Genomic DNA, 20,569 nt, shown 5'->3' with positions numbered 1-20,569 from the left:
CATTCTACATCAGCCAAAAGATCCCCAGTCCCCTCTGTCTGAGGACCCCAGTTACTTCAGCCTGTGGGACGCAGATCTCCTCTAGAATCCCTCCATCACCCCAGACACATCCCTCCCAGTGCCTTCCCTCAGAGGGGCTGAATTGTAGGGAACCAAAGAAACCAAATCTAGTTCACATTAGGCTGATCTGTCATATCTAGTCAGGATCCATCCATCCCACCAATACCCTCACCCTGACTTTCCCCTCACCTTCCTGCCCTGGACACTCCACCCAAGGCAGACAGACCAGGCTCTGGACACTGGTCTGGGCTATCTCAGCACCTTCTTCTTCCACAGGCACCTTGGCCTTGAGCACTCCAATGGCCATGAGGCCGAACAGGTCTCCAGAGGAGAGCACTGAGGGAGATGCCAGGAGAACAGAGCGGAAGCCCACGGTGAGAGGTGGAGGCGGCAAAGTTGGGCTCTAAGCCAGCTCTATAGGAAGGACATGGCGCTGGTCCCTGAAGCACCACAGACTGCTTGCCTGGGCAACTGAGTGAACTCCCCTGTGACTGTACACAGGATGGGAAGGCCTGGTCCTGTCTGAGATGGGGGGGTGGAGTGGGACAAAACAGGACACTAGCTTCGTCAACTGCTCTGTGTCCAGGGAGAGTTAGGAAAATGCTCAGTGTTTGTTCAGGTAAGCAGGACACAGTCGGGAAGGAAAGTCTTCATCCCTGTCTCACACAGACCATCCAGTAGCTTCAGGCTACTCCTGCACAAAAGGTGGAGGAGAAGGCCCAGCTCTAAGGTCTGACTTAGATTAGTAAATCACTGATGAAATCTATTATTTTCCTTAGGCCAAAGATGCTTTCAAAGACATCTCTGTATACTTCTCCAAGGAAGATTGGGAAGAGATGGGAGAATGGGAAAAAATCCGATATAGGAATGTGAAAAGAAACTACGAAGCGCTGATTGCTATAGGTAACAGGAAGTGCTGGGCGCCTGTGAGCCTGGGAAACATGAAGCAGGTCTTCACCCTCAGTGTTCACTTGGCCCGCTCTTAGGTGGCTTCATCTGCTCACAGGTCCCTTTTGTGTGGAGACTAAGCTGGAGGAAATGTTTACCAGTTCTGCACCAAAGGGAGGTTGACCCTGCAGTGCAGAGCTCACCTCTTGCCTTATTCTAGATTCCCCCAGCCCATCCTACAAATTTCCTTGACTTTGTGATACTTCCCATTGCTTCTGTGCTTTGTTTTTCCTTCTTAGGACAAATGTTTTGCTTCTTTCCAGGTTTCAGAGCCACTCGACCAACTTTCATGCATCACCGCAGGCAGGTCATCAAGCCCCAGGTAGATGACACTGAGGATTCTGATGAAGGATGGACACCAAGGCAGCAAGGTGAGAGCCCAGGAGGATGTGGAGGTGTCTTCCTGAAACCAGCCTAGGCTTAGGTCTCAACTACATCTCAGCCATTAGCAAGGAAAACATAATTTTCAGCATTCCAAAGAGGCTGTGGCTGAATATTGACATTAGCCTGAATGAAGGTGAATGTATAGGTTTTCCAGTGTAATTCTCAAAAGTTTTATGGTTAAAATTTATCACTCTTTTAAAAAAGAATTATCTTGATAAACATTCTTAGTGAAAGGCAGTTAAACAAACCTTAGAAATAAATTCACCAAACAGATTAATACTAATCTCATTGGTTATTGGATTAAATCTCTTCAAAGAGGAAATGATTAACATATTATATCAAGATACATTATTTATGTATGTATATAAAACAAAACCTGTGATCTTCTTACCCTAAGGTTAAACTAATTCTTTATTTTGATTCTGGGAAAGGGTTGGAAATAACTATTTATTCTCCATGATCTTTCCGACAGTTCACTGACCAGAGATGGCATAAGGTAAATAAAATGAATTGCACTTATTATAAAATAGAAGTGAGCAGCTCACTTCCTCTTCTGCTTCTCAAAGAGTTTAGAAGAGTTAATGTGCCTAGACTGGAGAAAACAATTTAGATAGTCCTATGATTCTCCATCTATGGATTTCTGTTCTCCCAGATTTTTAAAAATTATTTATTTAGTTTTGACTGCACTGGGTCTTTGTTGCTGTGAACGGGCTTTCTCTGGTTGCGGTGAGTGTCTTCTCACTGCAGAACACATGCAGGCTCTGTAGTTTCTGACACACAGGCTTAGCTGCCCCGCAGAAAGTGGCATCTCCCTGGACCAGCCATCGAACCTGTGTCCTCTGCATTGGCAGGCAGATTCTCATCCACTGATCACAGGGAAGTCCCTCTGTTCCCTGAGGTTATTAAAATTAGTGAAAGGGACATGAAAAACAAACACTTGGTTGTCTGCAAAGCTTTTGACATAGGGAGAGATTCTTCACAGGGAATACATACGCCTCGGTTCACCATACACCTGCACGTCCTTATTTACCTTTTTAACAATTTCTGAGTGTATGGCACACTGTTGCTAACTATGTGCACGTTAGTGTTAGTGGCCATAGTGCTAATCGCTCAGTCATGTCTGACTCTGCGTACCCATAGACTGTAGCCCACCAGGCTCCTCTGTCCATGGGATTCTCTAGGCAAGAATCCTGGAGTGGATTGCCATCTCCTGCTCCAGGTGATCTTCCCAACCCAGGAACTGGGCCCGCATCTGTTGCATCTCCTGCATTGCAGGTGGATATTTTACCGCTGAGTCACCGGGGATATATATACACATTGCTGTACCACAAATCTGTAGAAATGTTACATCTTGCTTGACTGAAGCCCTAACCCACTGAGTAACAATTCTCCAATCCTTCCTCCTCACAGCCCTTGGCAACCATGATTTTATTTTCTGTTTCCATGGATTTGATTAATTTAGATGCCTCATAGAAGTGGAATCGGGCAATATTTCTCTTTTTTGATTGGTTCATTTCACTTAGTAAAATATCATCAAGGCCCATCCATGATGTAGCATATGACAGAATTCTTTTTTAAGGCTTCAAAACATTCTGTTGTGTGCATGTGGATATAAGAGCTATAATATATATCTCATATATAATCTTTATCTTTTATCCACCAATGAACATTTAGGTTGCTTACACATCTTGCCCATTGGGAATAATGCAGAAAGGACCATACATGTGCCCACTATTTATTCAATAACTTGCTTTCAATTTTTTATGGAAATACACTTTTGAGTGGGATTGCTAGATCATACAGCAGTTCTAATTTTCTGTGGAAACTCCATACTGTTTTCTAGAAAGCTTGCAACATTTTACATTGCCAACAGTAGTGTATAAGGGTTCCAATTTATCCATATCCTTACCAAGCTTGCTATTGTCTTCTTATACATATTGCCCATCACAGAAGGTTTCAATTTGTATTTCCCTATTGATTAGTAATATTGAGCATCTTTTCATATGTTTGTTGGCCATTTGTGTATTTTCTCTGGAGAAATGTCTATTCAATTCCTTCTCTCACTGTTAGTCAGCTCAGACTGCCATAACAAAGCAGACTGCATTCCTTAAACCAGAGAAATTTGTTTTCTTCCAATGCTGGAGTGTGGAAATTTGATATCAAGGTGCCATCATGGTCAATCAGGGTCTCTTTCTGGCTTATAGGTAGGCTTCATACTGGTGTATGCTTAGTAACCCCTTATCAGATGCATATTTTACAAATATTTTCTACCATCCTGTAGGTGGCCTTTTCAACTCTGTTCAGTGTCCTTTGCTGCACAGAGGTTTTAAGATTAATCTCATTTGTCTATTTTTACTTTGGTACTAATACTTGTGCACTTGGCACCATATCTAAGAAATCATTGCTATTTCAGTGTCGTGAAGCTTCACCCTTGTTTTCTTCTAAGAGTCTTATCAAGTCTTGCATTTAGGTCTTTAATCCATTCTGAACTGATTTGTCTTCAAGATGTAAGATGTTCATTATTTTGCATATGGTTATTTTGTTTCCCCAGCACCATTCATTATAGGGATTAAAGTTTCTCCATTATCCTGACACCCTAGATGAGGATCATTAGACCATGTATCCAAGAGTTTATTTCTGGCTGTCTATTCTGTTCCATTGATTGACATATCTGTCTTTATGCCAGCCAGCTTCCTCAGTGGCTCAGCAGGTGAAGAATTTGCCCTCAGTGCAGGGGACACCAGAGATGCGGGTTCAATCCATGGTTTAAGATGACCCCCTGGAGAAGGAAATTGCAACACTGTCCAGTGTTCTTGCCTGAGATATCCCCTGGACAGAGGAGCCTGGTGGGCTACAGTCCAAAAGGTCACAAAAAGTCAAGAAGATTGAGCGACTAAGCATACATTTTTTGCTAAATCTACCTTCTTTTGGTTCCTGTACCTTTGTAGTATGTTCGGAAATCAGAGGCTTCCAGCTTTGCTGTTCTTTCTAAGATTGCTTTGCCTATTTGGGGTGCTCTGAGATTCCGTGTTAACTGTTGGATGGATTTTCTATATCTGAAAAAAATTCCATTGGGATTTTAATAGGAATTGCATTGAATCTTTAAATTGCTTTCGGTAGTATGAACAGCTTAATAATATTAAGCCTCTAAATCCATAAACATGAGACATCTATCTATTTATTTACATCAGATTCCTTTCAGCAGTATTTTGTAGTTTTCAACATATAAGTCTCTCATCTCCTTAAGTTTACTCCTAATTACTTCATTCTTTTCAATGCTATTATAAATAAGATTATTTGTCCAGTGGCTAAGACTCCACACTCCCAGTGCAGAGAACTTGGGTTCAGTCCCTAGTCAGGGAACTAGATCCCACATGCCGCAACAAAGACCTGGCACAAACAAATAAATAAAAATAAATATATTGTTTTTTAATTTAGCTGTTCAGTATAGCTTTAAAAAAATAAAAAAAATAAATAGGACTGTTTTCTTATTTTCCTTTCTGGAATAGTCATTCTTCATGCATGGAAATATATCTGAATGTTGATTTTGTACAGTGCAACTTTCTGTGCAGGATTTTTGTGTGTGTGGATTTAAAGATATTTCTGCACATAAAACCATGCCCCTGTGAACAGACATAATTTTACCTCTTTCTTTCCAAATGGAAGCCTTTTGTTTCCATTTCTAACCTAAAGCCCTGGCTAGGAGTTCTAATATTATGGTGAACAGAAATGTAGATATCAGGCATCCTTGCCTTTTTTCCTTGATCGTAGAAGTTTTCAGCTTTTCACTGATGACTATGATATTAGAGGTAGACTTTCAATATATGACCTTTATTATATTGCAGTCACTTCTTCGTATTTCTACATTGATGAGTACTTTTGTCATGAAAGGCTACTAAATTTATTAGATACTTTATGAACATCAGATGAGTCACAGATGAAGTTTCATAATTTTTTTTTAATTTTAAGAAAATTATGTAATGCTCCTAGTGAAACCATGGGAGTTGATGATACAGGAATCATCTTCCATTCCTCCTTTGGTAATCCTTGTCCTTGTCACTCTCTGGCTCAGGATTATGTGTCCTTAATTAGAATACCCAGAGTTTGGAAACATTTCCCAACCAAAACACTGATTCTCATCATTTTTTAGGTAAACCTTCTTCTTTGGCCTTCAGAGTGGAGCACAGTAAACACCAGAAGGTGAGTATTTCCCAAATCCTGTTGCCAAAATATCCTCCTCATGGATCCAGGCACAGGTGAGAATAGGAGAAAACACAGAGATCCTGGAGACGGCTGCCTTCCTGCCCTGGATCTTTAGCACACTGTCTGACATCATCACAATCTTTACAGTTAGTAAGAACAACAGCAGTAGTAGGCTGTTCTGTTGCTACATTATTTTCATAATATTTCAGACTTTAAGCATTTTATGTGAATAAACTTGCTTAACCTTAAATCAATCCTATAGTACCTATAAGTAGGTATATAGCTATCAGCATTATAGATCACAAAACTGAGGTAAAAAAAAAAAAATGATTGATCATATGCTCAAGATCACCATATCATTGGTAGTGCAATCTAAAGCAAAGGACTTTTTCTAAACTACTTAAAAAATGATTAAAGCTTCCATGGTTCTATGAAGCTTATTCATACATCTTTATATCATTCATCTGAGAAATGTTTTCAACCTCAGTTCTTTTGTGCTGTGCTAGGGAGGGATATGCTAAGACATCTGACTAAGGGAAGCTTAAGGACATGCTGGGCAGTTTGTAGAGTGGATGGTCCAGGATGAAGAAGGAGACAGGATCTCTACCTCAGGGCCTCCCACTCCAATAAGATGAAGCAACTCGCAACCCTGAGAAGCCTCAGGTTTATGACTGAAAAGCAACAAATAAGAAAATAACAGAAGGACGTCACATAGATTACCCACTTTTGAGTAGAAACTCATCATCTGGGCATCATTTCAAATGCTCCTTCTTGCGGGAGGAGTAACAGCTCCTCCTCTGAGCTCTAATAGGCAACTCTCCTGTTTGGTATCATTTGTTTAGCCTACCCCTGTGTTGTGAGCTTTGAGAGCCTAGCCCACCCACATTCATTCTCAGAAGTCCAGGCCCAGCTCAAAGCCCCTGAGGGCCCCCTGAATGTTTTGTGAATGAGTGACTCCACATTTAAGCATTCATCTAGGAGCAGAAAGGTCAAAGAATGCTGAAGATAATATCTGTGAGCTAGATTTCAAATATAGATGCAGTTTAGGGAATAAATTGATACCAGGGATGTACGCTCATGTTCTTACTGTATTAAATAGCTCACAAAACAATTTGGTGAAGGTTATTAAATTTCATGTCCCTATAATATTAGGAATTAGCCTGTATACCAATTAATGGATCAGGAAACTGAGCAGAACCAGCTAGTCATACAGCCTTATTCAAGGAGAACTGATGAGACCAGCTACTTTAATTCCAAATATTGTCTCTAGGACATGGCAACCTGCAACTTTCATCTCATTTTCTTTATTGTCTAAATGTGTTTCTGCCGATCGTCTTTTCTCTTCTTAATCTCACTGCTTTGTCACCTTATTTTCCAGATGTGGTTTTTCCCCTCTGTAATTTTCCATACTTCCTCGTCCATCAAAGGGCCACTAATTAATAGAAACCCCGATTCTCTCTACGAGTTCTTACCCTCTTCTTTCCCTGACCTCCAGCTATTCTCCCTGCCTTGCTCTCAATTTTATGCAGAAAGTTGAAGGGGAAGAACCTTAAGAAATGGATTCTAGTTTTGATTCACTATCCACCTAGGTCCTTTTGTTACACTCCAGTGTTCAGACCCACCCCCCTCCAAATCAGGTATTTCTAAGAATTGTCAAAGTATTAACTAAAGTCATGCATGTGAAAACACTTCACAAAGTCCTAAAGAACTAAAGAACTGCATGTTGTCTCTTACTCACATGGAAGAGAATGTCCAGGGCACCATTAAGTAAGGAATCTAGTTTGAAAGAATTGCCGGGAGCAGCAAAATCGCTGAAGACAAGTGGCTCCAAGCAGGCTCAGAAACCAGTGCCCCATCACAGAAAAGCAAGGACCCCTGGACAGCACCCCAGACAAAAAGTCGGTAAGAGAAATTTGGGGGACTTCCTCTAATTAGTTCCTCTAATCCCTGTAGAAAAACTAATAAGTGTGACCTAGGTGTGTGGCATGGACTTTGGGTAGGCATGGGTTTAAGCTGGACTGATCTGAGACATGAAGTTAGCACTGGGGCCTTGGGAAAATCTTATACATTTTCTGAGGTCCCGATTGCTATCTGGAAAGTGAAGATACGGATACATAACTCATATGATGCTTGAAAGTCTTACATTAAATGCAAAAGTCTGACATCTACAAGTAGTTCAATAAATCCAGCTGTGATGATGGGAACCGTGCTTTGTTAGTGTTTATGCCCAGATCTCTGCTCATGTGCCCTTACATGTCATGTGCCCTTGACATATGTTTTCTGAGTAGATGTGTCGGTGAACTATTTCCTAAGTAGGAAGGTTTGGAAGTTAAACCTACTAACGGGAAGTGCAGGATGCTATCACTGAACTGGGCATCTGTGGTCAGTGGAGCCTCAGTCTCCTGAACCTGTAGTTAAAGGGAGAAGAAAGAAAGTATAGAGAAGGGACTTCTTGGGGGTGAAGTGGTTAAGGCTCCACACTCCCACTGCAGGAGGTGTGGGTTCCATTCCTGGTCGGGGAACTAAGATCCCACAAGCCATGCAGTGTGGCCAAGAAATAAACAATGTAACATCAAAACATAAAATTACAAAAGTAAAAGTTTGAAAAATACATGTAAGAAAGTTTTAACAAAGTGTATAGATGGACAGGTAGGAGAACTCACACTTTCTGATAAAACAGGGACTAACTCCCCAGACCCCATCAGCCTTGCTTAGCTTCTGTTCTCCATCTTAGAACTCAGAAGAAAGGAGACTGGAGTGAGGAGGTACAGTCTACGGGAAAGAAAGGGCCACGTGTACCAAGAGGTCAGCGAGCCCCAGGATGACGACTACCTCTGTGAGTGACCCTGCTGGCCCACTCACGGAGAAGGGGCTACGAGGCCTTGGTCCACTAACCTCACCTCACCATCTGGTCCCCCGGTCATCCCCTTCCTCTATGACTTGGGGTGCAGGATCGAGGCCAAATGCCATTGTTGCAGGAAGGGGAACCCCTTCCAGGGCCCGAAACTGGGCTCTTGTCTAACACTCGGAAATGAATTGTCCAAGGAGACACATGCTGACAAAGCAAGAGATTTTATTGGGAAGGGCACCCAGGTGGAGAGCACTAGGTAAGAGAACCCAGGAGAACTGCTCTGCCTCCTGGCTCACAGTCTCAGGTTTTATGGTGATGGGATTATTTTCCGGGTGGTCTTTGGCGAATCATTTTAATTCAGAGTCTTTCCTGGTGGCGCACGAATCTCTCAGCCAGGATGGATGCTAGCGAGAGGGATTCTGGGAAGTGGACAGACATGCGGTGTCTCCTTTTGACCTTTCCCGAACTCTTCCGGTTGGTGGTGGCTTATTAGTTCTGTATTCCTTATCAGGATCTCCTGTCATAAAACAACTCATGCAAATGGTTACTGTGGTGCCTGGCCAGGGTGGGCAGTTTCAATCAGTGTGCTTCCCCTAACAACTCCCCCCCGAGAGACTTTATACTCAAGATGCTTCTTGGGAATTGGGGTGGAGGTCTCTTTCTTCTGTAAATTTTTCCTGTTGTGCCTGGGTATAGGCCTGCCTAGCAGAGCAGAAGTCTCTCTCTCCCTGATCTAAGATGGGGTGTTCTATATCTGAAACCAGCTTTTACTCTTGTAATAACAGCAATTTAGTTTGAAACTGTTGGCGCCTCTCAGAGATGAAATAGACAGGGGCCAAACAGGAGACCTTACAGGATGGTCATCACTGGTCCCCAGAAATAGGAGGCAACATTTGGAGTGAGGGCTGCAGGGTTTGTGACTTTTTTTTTTTTTTTTTTTTTTTGGTTGGCTGGTGGTGAAGGAACAGAGCTGTGCTCCAGGAATCTTGTGTTTAGTCTGAAGTTACCATCTTCCACCTGGGTGTTGGCTCCAGTTCTGTAGAAGAGCTCAAAAGACATTGTTATGCGTATTTCTTTGAGTAGGAACCAGGACCCTGTCTCAAGGCTGTACCACCATTTGATTGTTTCTCCTGTTTCTGTATTCTCTCCCTTCCCTGATTTGCAATCGTTTGAATCCACCCTTTGGAACTCAGGGAAGGTCAAGGAGGCTGAATGAAGCCTGTATCTTACAGATAAGAAATGGAGAACCCACAGCAGATCTGTACTCCAGAGTCGACACCCACAGAGTCCTGCTCAGTTTTAATTTAGGGAACAGGGCAACTATGACTGTGATAAGTTTTTGTCAAAATGGGGCATAGGACCGCCTCAGCTTGGAGAAGAGACACTGACTTGGAAGTATTCCTGAGTTCTAAGTCCTAGATCTGAGCCTTGTATGATTAAAATCTCAATCTTTTGGTCTGCCAGTTTTTTGTAACAGACCCAATTAGTAGTAGCTGGAGGAGGGATAACTGGAATTTTAATAGACAAAATAAATCTCTTTTTTTTAAGAATAGGCCTGAAACCCAGTCTAGTCCTGGCACTTCAGGGAGACTTTTAGCCAGGTGGCCAGTTGTCTAGTTTTATAAAAAGTAAGGTAGAAGCTATTAGCATCCAGCAGACATTGTTTTGAGAATGGTGGCATCTAAGCCTGACATGACTCAGAAAACTCAAGCAATATAACGTCTAATCTGAAATTACACCCATAGCAACACCAGGTTATTTTCCAGGATGTCTGAACCATAGCTGAGTACTCTATTTTGACTTTTAGTTGTAAAATTTTCCTTAATAGCCAAAGCAGATGGCACCATTACTGACGTCAGTGTTTCTCTAGGTATGAGAAGATGCAAGAATTGGGACTCATAAAATCTCTTGAAAAGATCTAACTATCTGAAGGCCTGTTCTGCCAGTTTTTTTTCAGAGCACCGAGTGCCTCATTCCTGATTTTCACCCTGAACTCCTTTCAGGGCTGTTGAAAGTCAGCAGTTGCACAGGCCGTGATTTAATCTCTGTAGATGTAGATGGCAAGTGTCAATCTTAAGTTGGCAGAGCCCCTTTTTGCTCATAAACTTGACCATGATTTTGAGGGGGGCATTTCATGACCATTTTACCCCATGGTGCTGAGAATGTCCATTTTCAGGTTTGGCAAAGATTTTGTTAACAGGCCACTCAATGTGCTGTTACTGGACTAGGCCATTAAACAGTATCCAAAATTCTCTGGACCACCTGTCTTACTAGCCTCTTGGTCCAGGAAGACATTCCCTCTTGTTGCTTTTTTTCATATCTAGAGTTACACTGTTATCATCATCGATCTCATAGGGAACTATATATTATTTTATCAGAGGCCTCAGTCACACATTTGGCAGTGTAAGAAATAGCAGTTTTGTAAAACAGGTGAAATACAAAGAGCATAGCCAGCAGTATTAGTAAAGTCACAAGTAAGACTTAAGAGCTTCCATTAGATGTAGCCCAGTATATCCCAGGTCGTCTGACTTAGTCTACTCTGCACGAATCTTTATCTTGCACGGAAATTATCCATTGGCACCACCATCTATAAGGCACATAGCCCAGTATAACTCAGGTCGTCTGACTTAGTCTACTCTGTACAAATCTTTATCTTTCAGGGAAATTATACATTGGCACCACCGTCTATAAGGCACATAGCCCAGTTTTTTAGTGTTACTAGACAGATTATCCTTAGTATGATTGAATTGTTTCCAACACAGAGGAGACTTTAAACCTAAATTACCATAGCATGGTGTTATCTATATAAATCCTTCTCATAATTGTGGGAGATTTTTTTTTTTTTTTTTTTGCTGAAACTTTTCTTGTTGCTCTGATTAAGCCTGAGTGATAGAAAAAAGCTCAAATTTATGGCCAGAGTCAGAGCAGGCATTATTAATTGGCCCAGTGAGGGGATCCCGTCTAGTAGCATCACAGTGACCTGAATATGACTATAATTTTTTTTTTAAAGTAAATTTTTTCAGGGCCAACCAGTTAGAGTCTTATAGTAGAGAAATTTACCAAGGTAACCCAGAATTGGATACAGGTAATTGGCCACAAACCCAACAATTGGATTGATTTCTAAAACTAGCATAGGATCAGGCCTATGAAAGAAAAGCATTTGATTTATATGCAAAGGTCTAAGAAGTCAAGAAAACATTACAAATGATCATACGAAGCAGATCCAGCATCTTGGGCAAGCTGCCTACCTCTGATGTAGTTGTCTTTTCATCCTGGTGTAGTGTAGTTTTTCCTGTTTGAGCATCATTTGAAGGTGAGATCAGGTCGGCTGTCTTTTCTATAGACCAATCCAGTGTAGGGGCCTTTGGAAGTGGGAATTAATCTAAGAGTTAATTTTCCTTCAGTTTCATTGTGCATGAGCTAGTTAAGAGTACCTGATAAAAAGCCCTTCTATCCAGGTTGGAGACAGTCTCCTAAATTATGTCTTTTTCTAGTCCTGGTTGCAGGTCATGAGGCATCTGATCTTCATCCAAAGATAGATTACTGAGATAAGCTTCAGAAACAAACTTAGGGTGTTCTTTAAGAATTCAATTAAATTTTACATTAATATCACAGAACAGCAAAGAACTATCTAAGAAATGAGTCTTACTACATGCAGACCTCCATTAACTGAGATTTAACATTTTTTGAAATATCTTTTTTTTTTTCCTAAAGTTACCCTCATTTTTATCAAATATAACCAAATTAAGGCTAGTTTGTTTGCAAAACAGGTCTGTTCTCACTAATTTTGGTCTAATGATTTATATAACCATAAATGTTAATAGACTTTTTATTTTGCTGAAACATTTATAGAATCTCAGACTGAACTTTTAATATAAAACAGGGCTGGGAAACTCACACCAAAGGCTTATCACAGATTTTGTCTAACAAATTTAGGTGAACTCTTCCCTTTTTAAGGTCTCAAAAATTCCTTGATATTTTTCTACCTGTTAGTGAGATAACCTTCCTAGCTCATTTGATAAACTTACTGGAAACCTAAGAGTTCCAAATTTCTGGAGGAGTCAGATAGAGAGAAAATATAATTGTTTTGTTCATAACGTATAATTTTACCAAATTATTTTCATAATTAGTTTGAGAGGAAGGTTTTCCTTACTCCCAGAAAACACAAGATTCAAACCTGTAATTTTTTTAGATAGAAACCATAAGTTATAAGCATATTCACTGGTTCATTCAGTCCTTTGTTAACTTTTCTGAAGTCATCAGGTTTCTAATTAGAACACCAAGACATATCAAAAGGTTAAGAACTCCATATAATTTCTAGGATATCTGTATTAGTAATTTTATCATACATTATAACATGAGCAGATTTATTACTCATTTGATAATCTTTTTCATGTAATTTAACCAACCAAATAAACACAGTTTAATATCTCTCTTTGGGATGTTTCAGGGGCCCTCTGAAGCACCCCAAAGTTAGCTAGATGTCAAAGGAACTTCAAAAGAATTCGATTTAGGAAGTTTCATTGAAAAGATCAATTAAAAGCGTTTAGAACATTTGGTCAGATTTAGTCAATGTTGATGGGTGTATCATTTAGCTTGTTGATATGTCGCAATGGGCGTAAATACCAAGGCTCAAGGTCTAGTGAAAGTCAGCTCCGCCATCTTGGACCTAAGTGGCTCTAACCAGTTTTCTTATGACCCTGTCATTCCTAACAAAATCCATTTATCTAACTAATTGTAATCCAATTTTAGAAAATCCTGATCATGCATAACTCTTTTTAGTATTTTTTCATACTTTTTTACTGAAAGCACACTTCCTGCTTTCCTTTAGCAACCAAGAGCTAACTTTTATATTAGCATTTTATAGATTGGTGAGCATAAATACCAGTGATAATTTCTAAAACCCTTGCTTTCTTAAAACATTTTAGGATGGCATCAAACATTATTCATTTATAGTCCCAAATCTCTTTAGTTTTTCTGTAAAAGGAAATCAGTGTTTAGTAGTAAATGTTTCAAAATTTTATTTCATTTGGAAATGACATAATTATTTAATAGACTTCCAATACTTAGTTTAGCACGACACATAGAAATTCAAGTTACTCCAATCTGGAGAGACTATTGTAGACAGATATTTTTAAAGAATAATTATTCTTAATAGAGTTTATATACAAACTCATACCTCATTTACATTTTTTAGAAGTTTTTTCACTCGAGGTAATTTCCTTGTTGACAAACTTGTAACAGGTATAATATTTAACTTATATTAAACCTAGGTACAATGAAAATATTCTACTTGATGTTAATTACTCTAAGACATGTCTATATTAGATAGGTCAACAAAAAACATTAATATCAGGTATTTAGTACTGAATATTTCCCAGTTCACCTAAACCTGGAATTTATTGTTTAATTTAGAATTATTTGATTTGTAAGCACTTACCTTTTTTTAAGCCAATTAAATAGAGCTAATTTACAAATAAACCTAAAAAAATATTACCCAGAGACAAAGACATACCAAAACATATTTAGACAGACACAGTGCAAGATCTAGCTTCATTTTCTAAGTTAGGTCATGAATTAGATATTACAATATAAAATTTACTAGTTTATAAAAAAGTTGAAATAAATAACATTTTTAAAGGCTTTTTTCCTTTTTCTCTCAGTCTCATGAGTTAGAGATGGTCTATATAAGTGTTCCTGAGAGCCCTGGTCTTAAGGCACAGGGAAAGAAAATCAAATTCTAACAAAATGGCAGCAGGTCTAAATGGTGGCCAGACAAAGCAAAATGGCCATCACAAATCACAACACAGAGCAGAGTTAAAACACACACATATAAACCTGGCAGTCCTCATCAGACACTCCCTTAAATACAAGAATACAGTCTCTCAGAAAACTTTCCATAGAGACACCAAACTTCAGATGTCTTCAAAGATTTCAAAAGGAGGAAAGGAAGCCAGGTTGAAAGAAGAAGGAGGAGGAGGCGGGAAAGGGGGACAAAAGGGGTGGCCTTACAGACGTCTCCTGCCACCTACAGACACCCAGGCATTACGGGACTTTTCCCTGGGCTTCCAGAAAAGGGAGGACTGGAACCCGGCCCTACCAGAAACCAGACCAGAAAATTCGAGTTCTCTGCCAAGAGGAGGTGATAGGTCTCCAATCCTCAGCTCAAGCTGAGGCCCTTCAACCAGATTCCTGCGTCCAGGACCAGGGGACTAGAAAAAATGGGAAGGATAGGAAGGGCTAGGGAGAGGAAAGAGAGAGGGAAGGGGAGAGGTCAACAAAGTCTCTTGTTCCTTACCGGTTGGGGCACTCTGGCCAGTTGTCTGCATCAGGAGAAGACCAGGGACAAAAAGGTCCCAGTTGCAGCCGCTGGGTCTGGCCCATTGGCAGGCAAGCTGGTGGGCCCTGAGTACCCCGAGTGGTAAGGATATCAGTCTCAGCGAAGAAGAGTCCCACCAGAGTCGCCATTTGTTGCAAGAAGGGGGACCCCTTCCAGGGCCCAAAACTGGGCTCTTGTCTAACACTCGGAAATGAATTGTCCAAGGAGACACATGCTGACAAAGCAAGAGATTTTGTTGGGAAAGGGCACCTGAGCGGAGAGCAGGAGGTAAGGGAACCCAGGAGAACTGCTCTGCCTCGTGGCTCACAGTCTCAGGTTTTATGGTGATGGATTAGTTTCCGGGTGATCTTTGGTGAATCATTTTAATTCAGAGCCTTTCCTGATGGCTGACGCATCCCACAGCCAAGGTGGATGCTAGCGAGAGGGATTCCGGGAAGTGGACAGACATGCGGTGTCTCCTTTTGATCTTTCCCGAACTCTTCCGGTTGGTGGTGGCTTATTAGTTCCGTATTCCTTATCAGGATCTCCTGTCATAAAACAACTCATGCAAATGGTTACTATGGTGCCTGACCAGGGTGGGCGGTCTCAACCAGTGTGCTTCCCCTAACACCATGAGTGCCCCAGTTCTTTCGAGGAGGTCGTTACGACCAGCAACATCACTATAACTCCTCTCATCCCTGTTCTCACCTCCAGATTGTGAGGAGTGTCAGAACTTCTTCATCAACAGCTGTGCTGCCCATGGGCCCCCAACCTTTGTAAAGGACTGTGCAGTGGAAAAGGGGCATGCCAACCGCTCAGCCCTCACTCTGCCCCCTGGGTTGAGCATCAGACTGTCGGGCATTCCTGATGCTGGGCTTGGAGTGTGGAACGAGGCGTCCGATCTGCCGCTGGGCCTGCACTTTGGGCCCTATGAGGGCCAGATCACAGACGGTGAAGAGGCCGCCAACAGTGGATACGCCTGGCTGGTGAGAAGCACCCCTTTCCCTGTCCTCTGGCCTCTAATGGCTTGTATGTGGTGGGGGGTACTTCATGTCTACATGCAAGGACGCACATGGTGATAACATGGTCAGCAATGACACAGTCAGCCCTGGGTACTGTGTGCCCTGGGCGTCAACAGAAGACTTCCCTCTAAAGGTCAGAGGAGAGGTGGGACCACAGTGTAGAGACACTCAGGACCTCTATCTAAAGGTCAGAGGAGAAGTGGGACCACAGTGTACAGAGACAGAGGACCTCTATCTAAGGATCAGGGGAGAAGTGGGAACACAGTGTACAGACACTCAGGACCTCTATCTAAAGATGAGAGGAGAGATGGGACCACAGTGTACAGACACTCAGGACCTCTATCCAAAGGTCAGAGGAGAGGTGGGACCACAGTGTACAGACACTCAGGACCTCTATCTAAAGGTCAGAGGAGAGGTGGGAACACAGTGTACAGACACTCAGGAACTCTATTAAAAGGTCAGAGGAGAGGTGGGACCACAGTGTAGAGACACTCAGGACCTCTATCTAAAGGCCAGAGGAGAGGTGGGACCACAGTGTACAGACACTCAGGACCTCTATCTAAAGGTCACAGGAGAGGTGGGAACACAGTGTACAGACACTCAGGACCTCTATCTAAAGGTCAGAGGAGAGGTGGGACCACAGTGTACAGACACTCAGGACCTCTATCTAAAGATGAGAGGAGATATGGGACCACAGTGTACAGACACTCAGGGCCTCTATCCAAAGGTCAGAAGAGAGGTGGGACCACAGTGTACAGACACTCAGGAACTCTATCTAAAGGTCAGAGGAGAGGTGGGAACACAGTGTAGAGACACTCAGGACCTCTATCTAAAGGCCAGAGGAGAGGTGGGACCACAGTGTACAGACACTCAGGACCTCTATCTAAAGGTCAGAGGAGAGGTGGGAACACAGTGTACAGACACTCAGGACCTCTAAAGGTCAGAGGAGAGGTGGGACCACTGTGTACACACACTCAGGACCTGTATCTAAATGTCTGAGGAGAGGTGGGAACACAGTAGTACAGACACACAGAAGTGACTCCTCCCTTGTGGAGCCCTTGCCTTCAATGAACCAAGAGACTCAGACTTCCAATGATGAGTAAGGGGCTTACCTTGTGGTCCGACTGGCAGGTGAATCCATGCAGGCTGAAAAGCACCAATGACTACACAGGGAAATAGCTCTTCTATATCTTCCTACCAAGAAAAAATAAAAGAAAGAGGAAAGCTTGTAACTCTTTCTCTGACACTCAGATCACCAAAGGGAGGAACTGCTATGAGTATGTGGATGGAAAGGAGACGTCTTGGGCCAACTGGATGAGGTGAGGGCAGTGAGTCTGCAGTGTGTAGACAGTGAGACTCCCTCCATCCCACGCCCCTTTCCTTCTCAACCCGGCTCCCTCAACAGCTTTCACATCTTCCTTCCTCTTTTCCTTCCATATCATGCTCTCTCATTTCAAAAGACACTAGAAAGAAGGAAATAAAAATATGGCATGTGCCGTCAAGATACAAGTCTATATGCTGAACAAAACTGGTGTAGTTGAAAACAACTTGAGGAGTCTAGATTCACCAGGGACACTTTAACTCACTTAATGGACACTTACCACGCACTTTATGTTTCAGTTTAGACAGTGAACTTCGTTACTGAAGCAGATCACACAACCCATGTCCTTTTGGAGAACATACTGCAGACAGATATTAGCCAATTGATTTCAGGAACAGTAACCTTAATTTTTCTTTCTTTGAGTAACTACACAGTGCCAGGATAACCGAATACAGGAGACCTTGACTCTATGTGTGCAACAACCTCCTCAGGCTTGGTTCCAGTGAGAAGTGGGCCCTGAGGCCTCGGAAGGAATGGGGGGCAGGATGGCCCTGAATGGGGCCATTCTCTCAGGGCCTCTCCTTTCATCAGGGCAGGCAGACAGTGAACAAACAATTACTGTTCCGTATCTCAAGCTATATCAGCGCTCTCTCCAAGTTTCCGTGGGAGGGGATGGGCAAGCAAATAGGACCCTGGATACACGTGGGGAGAGAAGCCTCGGGAGAGAAGGCAGGCTGGGGTGACTGCTGAGGGCTGCGTGTTAGCCAAGGAGCACCAAGTCCTGTGGATGGAAGAGAACTTAATTCAGAGTTTAGAGGAGCTGGATGTCACCAGCCTCAAGGACAGTTCAGGTGGAGATGAATCTGGAACTGGGCTCTGGAAAAATGGCTAATTAGGTAAGAAGAAAAAGCATGGGAATTCACATGGCTTGGCCGAAGGTGTGAACAGAAGGTCCACATGAGGGGCGGCCTCAGAGGTGGAAGGCAAGGAGCTGGGCATGGTCGGAGAGTGGAGGGCACTCATCACCTGAGGTTTCTTTCCCTTTCCCCGTCTCGACCCCAGGTATGTGAACTGTGCCCGGGACGACGAGGAGCAGAACCTGGTGGCCTTCCAGTATCACGGGCAGATCTTCTACCGAACCTGCCAGGTGGTCAGGCCGGGCTGTGAGCTGCTGGTCTGGTACGGGGATGAGTGTGGTCAGGACCTTGGCATCAAGCGGAACAGCAGGGGGAAGAGTGAGCTCGCGGCCGAGAGAGGTGAGTGTCAGCCCTCTTCCAGCACCACACCCCATCCTGGGAGCCTCCGTGGTCCGATTTCGGAGCAGAGTACAATCCAGTCCAAAGTCAGTTGAATTGCAATTAAAATGCCTCAGAATTTTATTCTTGTCATATGATTGTTAGGAAAAATTACTATATTAAAAATGCTAGTTCTAATTTTTAATATTTCATGCAAAAAAATGTGTCACATCACCTTCTGCTGAAAGGCTTAGCAGCAAAAAGCAACATTTCCAGCACTTACCAGCTTTCTGCCCTTTACCTATTTCTTCCTCATTTCCTCCCATTTCTAAGCAACACATGTACAGTGATGTGCATTCAGTTACTGTTCCAGTTTGTTGTCATGTGAGTTCATACTCTGTGCCAGATGGGGCTCCACGCACCGAAACAGACAGAACCACTGCCCTGGGGCAGCACAGGCTTCATACCAGACAGGGGCTGGTGCTCTGAGGGAAACCAGCGCAGGGAACGTGCCTCGGGTCAGCGTGAGCAGAGGGTGGGGTGTGGTGCAGGATGGTGGGGCAGGGTCTGTGCAGAGATAACACCCGTGGGAAAGGATTCCAGACAGGGGAGCAGCCAGTGCCTCAGCCCCAGGGCCGGGAAGAGAGGCCATGCCAGGGGTCGCGGGAGGAAGCACAGAGGGAGAAGAAGGAGGTTGGATGGGCCACGGAAGCCTCAGGGCCTGTGTCCACGTGCAGGCCCCAGGGGTCCTCCTGGGTGACACAGAACAACCGCACGTCTTTCAGCTGCAAGCATCATGTTCTCTCTGCTAAGACGATGCTTTGGTTCATTTTTGGGAAGAGACAGCAGCGGTGAGTCCCCTCAGAGGTCAGTTCATTGCCAGACATGAGGGGAGAGTGGGCTAGCTTAATATGCTTGGGAGTGAGGATGTGAAGACTCTGGCTGGAGATGTATTTTTAAATAGGGCTTCCTAGTGCACGTTAAATGGACTAAGCCTGAATGAAATAAATGAGGTATGAGTACTGCTGAGGCTTGAGAAAGGATATGCCTTTATTTTATGATCTATGGGAAACTGAGAGAGGAATAATTTGTGAACCAGTTTGGGCAGCAGGAGCCAGAGACCTGTAGTCAGTGGGACCTGGGCCGCTCAGTCTCGTCCAGTCTCAAACCCACTTCCTGCAGAGATCGGCACAAAGGCTGCTCTTTGAACAAGGAGCCACAAAGTCAGATTTACCCACACCTGCTGTAACCACCCCCTGTGCTGCCTCCCATATGCAGAGAACTCCAGGCCAGGCGCCCCTAACTTAATAGACCCTTTTCCCTCACAGGGAGCCACTCAGGAGATTCCACCTAAGTCATCAAGCCTTATCCCTCAGTAGGGTAAATATCTGTGGCCACTGTGACGTGACATTTCAGACACTTACACACAGGGAAATTCCCTACAGATCCACCTTTATCAGGAGAGACGCTGCCTCTGATGTTGCTGGAAGGTCCCTATCTGGGTGATATGTAGAAAAGGCCCCTGAGACCAATTTCCTGGATTTCTGTAGATGTAGAGAATAAGAGTGGAGTGGAAAAAGGGACTATAAAGACACACACGATGGGAGACAAATCGTGCACTGTCAACACTTAAATGATTAGTGGGGAGGGCCTGACCACGGCAAACCAGCTACCTGACCAAAAGCTTCCTCTTTCAGCAGAACCGAAGCCCAAGATCCACCCATGTGCCTCCTGCTCTCTGGCCTTCTCCAGTCAGAAATTCCTCAGCCAACACGCCCAACGCAGTCACCCCTCTCAGACCCTCCTGAGACCATCTGAAAGAGACCTCCTCCAACCAGAGGATCCCTGCCAGGGCAATCAAAATCAGCGATATTCAGATCCACACAGCCCAAGCGACAAACCTGAGAGTCAGGAGGCCAAGGACAGGCGCCAACATTTGCTGAAAAGCATAAGGCTGAAGAGGATTTCAAGGGCCTCTTCCTACTCATGCAGAGGACAAATGGTGTTTCTGGGGTGCATGAGAGAATGAAAGACGAGCCCAGCACAAGCCAGAATCTGAATCCAGAGGACACAGGCACATTGCTCACGGGGGCAGGGGTATCAGGGAATATGAGGGTCACGTACGGAGAGTGTGGGCCAGCCTCCAAGGACAGGTCAAGTCTCACCACACACGAGAGGACACACACAGGGGAGAAGCCCTATGTTTGTGGGGAGTGTGGGCGAAGC

The 20,569-nt window shown here is 43.4% G+C and overlaps 1 protein-coding gene across 1 annotated transcript; it reads left to right on the top strand.

Annotated features, from left to right (window-relative positions):
- Window positions 1–365: 365 nt before the first annotated feature.
- LOC122700843 (histone-lysine N-methyltransferase PRDM9-like) lies at window positions 366–20,372 on the top strand. The gene is made up of 10 exons (XM_043913867.1): window positions 366–441; window positions 847–963; window positions 1,272–1,379; window positions 5,543–5,592; window positions 7,341–7,497; window positions 8,330–8,431; window positions 15,480–15,751; window positions 17,039–17,106; window positions 18,171–18,364; window positions 20,044–20,372. Exons 1-10 carry the CDS (start codon window positions 366–368, stop codon window positions 20,370–20,372), a joined length of 1,473 nt encoding a protein of 490 aa, XP_043769802.1.
- Window positions 20,373–20,569: the final 197 nt, after the last annotated feature.

Source organism: Cervus elaphus, chromosome 9 (genome assembly GCF_910594005.1).
Source record: "Cervus elaphus chromosome 9, mCerEla1.1, whole genome shotgun sequence".
In the NCBI taxonomy this organism is placed as follows: Eukaryota; Metazoa; Chordata; class Mammalia; order Artiodactyla; family Cervidae; genus Cervus; species Cervus elaphus.
This window is presented reverse-complemented; position numbering and strand designations above follow the sequence as displayed.

Excerpts from the sequence above, each read along its gene's own strand:
- LOC122700843 (XM_043913867.1), top strand. The coding sequence starts at position 366 with ATGAGGCCGAACAGGTCTCCAGAGGAGAGCACTGAGGGAGATGCCAGG. Across the intron at positions 442-846 it reads GCGGAAGCCCACGGTGAGAG|ATGCTTTCAAAGACATCTCT; the intron begins GTGGAGGCGGCA and ends CTTAGGCCAAAG. Across the intron at positions 18,365-20,043 it reads TGAGCTCGCGGCCGAGAGAG|AACCGAAGCCCAAGATCCAC; the intron begins GTGAGTGTCAGC and ends CTCTTTCAGCAG.